We start from the raw sequence: 5,600 nt of genomic DNA on the forward strand, positions 1-5,600 counted from the left end.
CACCGGCTCCGGCACAACGCCTCATGTTCTTTTTTTTAAAAGGATTCTCGTTCTTGTTTTCTTGTGTATCCATGAGCTTGCCCATTGCTTTCTCTGTAATCTCCTCCTACCCCTCAGTCCTCCACAATGTATGCACACATCTAATTCTAGCCCATCACAAATTTTTAATTACTCCACTCTGGCCATGTTTTCAGCTGCTAAGGCTCTGCACTCCCAATGTCCCTCAGTAAATCTCTCTTTAAAACACTCTTTAAGGCCTATCCTTTGACCAAGATGTTGGTCATCTTTCCTAATATTGCCTTGTGTGACTCCCTGTCAAATTTTGTTTTATAAAGCTCCTATGAAACTCCACGTGTTTTTTCACCTTAAAGGTGTTGTATAAATACATTTGCTCTCCTGTCTTAATATCTCTTTCTGTGGCTCAGTGTTCAAATCTTTTCCTGTGATGTGTTGCCATGCTAATGGTACTATATAAATGTACATTGCTGAGGGAAGCAAACATGAAGGTCTATATTAGTTTGTTTTTGTGTGCTGATCTGCTGATTATTGTTTCAAAGTGTCTTTATGAATGCAGTCTTGAAGCCAGTAGACTGTTTGGAGAGCGATCTTTCTTGTGCTTTCAGTGCGGCATCTGGTTAACCCGCATTTTATCATTCTCCAGGTGAAACTGCGGACACTTTAATGGCCTTGAGGTACTGCAAAGGGAGGCGAGCCCTGACTGTTGGCATCACCAACACAGTGGGCAGCTCAATCTCCCGAGAGACTGACTGTGGCGTCCACATCAATGCTGGACCAGAAATCGGCGTGGCGAGTACCAAGGTACGGTGTGGTAAATTGCTGCATATCAAAAATAAATTCTTCTCCTCCTCTCTGGGATTCCTACAGCATGGAAACAGGCCTTTCAGACCATCGAGTCCCTCGGCATCCCACCCAGACCCTAACCCATGGCTAATCCACCTAACCTGCACATTCCTGGACTCTATGGGCACTTTAGCACAGCCAGTCCACCTAACCTGCACATCTTCGGATTGTCTTAAATGCACTCAATGTCTTCGTCTCCACAGCCCTCTGCAGCAATGACTTCCACAGATTCACCACCCTCTTGCTGAAGAAATTCCTCCTCATCTCAGTTCTAAAGGGTCGTCCCTTCACTCTGAGGCTGTGCCCTCGGGTCCTGGTCTCTCCTCCTGGTGGAAACATCTTCTCCACATTCACTCTGTCCAGGCCCCATAGTACTCTGTAAGTTTCAGACAGACATCCCCCTCATCCTCCTAACCTCCATCGGAGTCACCTCGGTCATGAGGTAATAGTCTCCTGGGGCTTCACAAAGATTCCCTACAGCTACTTTTCACATTGGGCGCATCTCTCACTCTGATTATGTGCAATTCTGAAACGTCGCAAGATGTTATCCTGAGCTAAGGTGACCCTCGGTGAGGAAATTTGTGCTGACCCCAAATTCTCATAATAACGTTAAATGAAAAAACCTTTTGAACGAATTCTGCAGTTAGAGATAAGTCTTTCCCTCTTCATTTATCATGGCTGGCATTTGTCGCCTATCTCTAATTGTCTTCAAATTGAGTGGCTTGCTCAGCTGTAATTGAATTGAATGACTTATTGCCAGTAGTATTTAACAAACAAATACGGTGAAAAGTGTAATATGTCACCATGCTCTGCCATCGTTTTGGCGTACAGAAGATATTAATGTATAAGATTGAAATAGAAGTAAAAATAAAGTTCACTTCAGAGGGCGGTTAAAAATCAGCCATATTGCTGTGGATCTGGAGTCACGTGTAGGTCAGACCAGTTTCGGATGGCAAATCTCCTTCCCTGAAGGCCATTTGTCATTTTACAACAAATCACACAATCCTTACGGTGCAAATTAGGCCAAATGGCCTCTTTGAGTCTGCACCAACCCTCCGAACGGTGTCCCATCCCAAGAGATACGGCCCCCTACCCTATTCCTGTAACCTTGCGTTCACCGTGGTCAATCCACCTAGCCTGCGCAGCCCTGGTCATTATGGGCAATTTAGCATTGCCAATCCACCTAACCTACACCTCTTTGGACCAAATATTGATATTTATCAAGTTGCCATTACTGCAACTAGTTTTATATTCCGGATTTGATTGGAATTTGAACCTTTGTCCCCAGAGAATTAGGCTGGGCCTTTGGATTGCTAATCTAGTGACACTACCTGCATTCAACCATCTCATCTTAAATTTATCATTATAACCATACCATTCACATAATGGTATCATTCTGGTAACTGTATGGTGGGTGGTTCTCTGTCTTTAATGCCCTTTATTATTAATAAGTACATTATAAACATTGCCTATCTCCATTATAAGTTTCAACTGTAGTTTTGATCTGTGATTGCCCAACAACCATGGACTGTTCACCGCACATCAGGAACTCAACAGATCGGTTTCGGATTTAACTCATGTGCAATGGGGTAGTTACCTTCATGTGAATTTGAGTCCAAAATAATGTTTGCTGTAATTATAGTATTTGATGATAAGCCAGTGCTATTGTGGTGCGCACACCCCTGGTTACACTGTATTCTCTACACATTTGGAATCAAACCTTCAGCTCCTCCTTGGTCTCCTAACCTTCTGCTGGAATTGTGGTCTCCCAGTTAACACTTGGAGTGCACAGAGTCACGGCATGTTCTGATCTGGCAGACCTGCAGAAAGACGCTTTTTGTGCAGTGTGGGGTATGTCACCATGGCAACAGACTGAGTAGCAGGCTGGTCTGGGATAGTGGGACTTCAGAATACAAAGGCTGGAACTAATTAATCGAGTGTAAAAGTAGCAGAGAATGCCAGAAAGAAACTCCCCCACCCTGAAATCTAAGCTAAAAGCCCCTGATTTTACAGAAAAGCATTTTATTTTTGTTTGGATACTAGAACTTCTCAATGTCCAGGAGATGTTGGTAAACTAGCCAAACCGTTTGATTACATGATTCTTCCGGTGTGACTTTGGATGGTAGCGACTGAGAGAAGAATCATAGAATCCCTCCAGTGTGGAAGCAGGCCATTCAGTCCACCAAGTCCACACTGCCCCTCTGAAGAGCATCCCACCCTGACCCAGTTCCCTACCCTATCCCTGTAACCCTGCATTTCTCTCATGGCTAATCCACTTAGCCTGCACATCCCTGGACTCTACAAGGCAATTTAGTGCAGCCAATCCACATAAGCTGCACATCCTTGGACTGTGGGAGGAAACCGGAGCACCCGGAGGAATTCCTTGGAGACACGGGGGAGAATGTGCAAACTCCACATAAATAGTCACCCGAGGGTGGAATTGAACCTGGGTCCCTGGCGCTGTGAGGCAGCAGTGCTAACCCTTGAGCCACCGTGCCGCCTGTTAGCTAGGTTTGCACAGTCCTATCCACTCAAACATTTCATTGTTCCATTACAAAAGGCAGCACCTTTTTTGGCAGTGCAGCATTCCCTCAGTGCTGTAGTACTGTCGACGTCAATTTATGTGCTAGGGTCTGGTGGCTTGAATCCATCACCTTCTGACTCCAAAGAAAAAGACCCAAGCCAAGTTTCTACATGATCAGTTTCTGGTCAATTACGTAATGTGGTCGCTACATTCATCCTGGCGTCATGTTCCGGTGTAAATTCTCAGCCTTGAATTAAGAAAACTTGGCTTTTTTCTTTACTCGGTTTGAGATCAGCTTTTGCCAGTAATCTGGAGGGAAACGAAGGGTTGCTTAAAAATAACTTCAGTCGATTTGAACTTGGTGTTGTAAAGAGTTTATGACTGCACAGAAGATTACACAGTAAAGACTGTATTCAGCAAGATTTGGCTTCCTGTAATTAAAGTGAACCAGAGGCTGATTGGTGATTCAATCCCTGTGAGGGATCTGACCGCTTCGAGCACATCTGCTTGCAGTTAAGTTTCCGTTTATGGTAGCCCCCAGTATATTTACAGCTTTGTGTCTCTCTTCATTGTGACCTGCAGTAGCCCTTCACAACACTTAGTCCCAGCTCTTGGGCTAATGGTTTCCTTTTTCCCATGCAGAGACTTGTCAGTTAGTAATGCCAACAGAAAGCTGATACAAAACTTGTAAGCTCACGCTACACTTTGGTTATGCAACCCTTTCCCAAGTTGCTCACTTCGACCTTTGTGGCTAGTCTGTCTCGGAACCACTCATGAGCAGAAGCACCAGGGTGATGACATTTTTCGGAAAATATGTGCTGCTCCATGAAGCTGAAAGGCGTAATGTAAAACACGTTGTGTTTCTGACACCAAATGCGAGAGGATGATTTTTCCAGCTTTGGCTAATTGCAGCTGCTGCCCAGTTACACTGTATGTACAGACCGTCCAGTAGTGCCACCAATGGGATCTGGGTGGGTTGGTATTCAGAGTGTAGATTTCTGACCAGCAAAATAAGTGGAGAATGCCAGCCTGGAATTCTCTGTTTATTGGCGCATATTTCAAAGGCTGTTTCCTGAAGCTATTGCAGTTTAGGAGCTTGCTAAGTAAATAAAGTACTCAAATACAAACAGAAGAAGAGTTGGCCATTCAGCCCCTTGAACCTGTGCTGCCATCTGTGGACTAATTCCATTTACTTTTGGCCTATATCCCTTAATACCGTTGCTTAACAAAAACTTATCTACTTCAGATTTAACATTGATAACTGATCCAGCGTCCATTGCCAAACTTCTACCAACCTTTGTGTGTAGGAGTGCTTCCACTCTTATCAGTGCATTATTGTAGTCATACAGCATGGAAACAGACCCTTCAGCCCAACTCATCTGTGCTGACCAGGTTTCCCAAACTAAAATGGTCCCATTTGCTGGTATATTCCTCTAAACCTTTCCTATTCATATACCTACCCAAACATCTTTTAAATATAGTAGCTGTACCTCCATCTGCCACTTCCTCTGGCAGTTTCGTCCCACACACAAACCACCCTCTGTGTGAAAAAGTGGCCTGCCCACCCAGGTGGCCCCCAGATCTTTCTCCTCTCACCTTAAAATAAATACCCACCCCAGTTTTGAATTTCCCCACCCTAGGGAACTTCATTCACTTATCGGTGGTCCTTTCGCAGACGTGGGTGACTGTTTTCCACGCTCAGGGTGAGTCCGTAGGTGTCTGTACGCTCAGATACAGATACTGCAGGCTCTGTTACACTGGGGGCAGAAGGGGTGGGTGGGCTGTTGGTATGGTAGCGCGTTCCTCTCACTGTTTTCGCTTGGCTTCAGCTTCTTCCCAATGGCAAGTCTCGAGATGCTCGACACTTTCCTGGACGCTCCTCTTCCATGTTGGACGGTCTTGAGCTAGTGATTCCCAGGTGTCTGTGGGAATGTCGCACTTTGCCAGCGGGGCCTTGAGAGTATCACTGAAGCGTTTCCTCTGCCCGCCCTAGGGAAAAGACCCCTGCCACTCCCCCTATCCATACCCCAAAACCCCCCAGTCCCTGCAGCATCCCGGCAAATCTTTTCCAATTTGATAATATCCTTCCTATAGCAGGGTGACCAGAATTGCACACGGTATTCCAAAAGTGGCTCCACCAGTAACCTCAGCACAACATCCCAACTCCCACACTCTGTGGTCTCAGCAGCGAAGGCAAGTGCGCTAAACCCTCTCT

At 45.4% G+C, this 5,600-nt stretch overlaps 1 protein-coding gene across 1 annotated transcript in view; it reads left to right on the plus strand.

Annotated features, from left to right (window-relative positions):
* LOC109917588 (glutamine--fructose-6-phosphate aminotransferase [isomerizing] 1-like) overlaps positions 1-5,600 on the plus strand; it is a gene marked incomplete at its 5' end in the record, with an annotated part of 80,688 nt that overhangs the window by 56,465 nt on the left and 18,623 nt on the right. The window contains 2 exons of the mRNA XM_048616299.1: positions 662-819; positions 2,455-2,531. Coding sequence (XP_048472256.1) covers positions 662-819; positions 2,455-2,531 — 235 coding nt within the window. The remainder of the gene's footprint in view (positions 1-661; positions 820-2,454; positions 2,532-5,600) is intronic.

Source organism: Rhincodon typus, chromosome 34 (genome assembly GCF_021869965.1).
Source record: "Rhincodon typus isolate 14 chromosome 34, sRhiTyp1.1, whole genome shotgun sequence".
Taxonomy (NCBI): Eukaryota; Metazoa; Chordata; class Chondrichthyes; order Orectolobiformes; family Rhincodontidae; genus Rhincodon; species Rhincodon typus.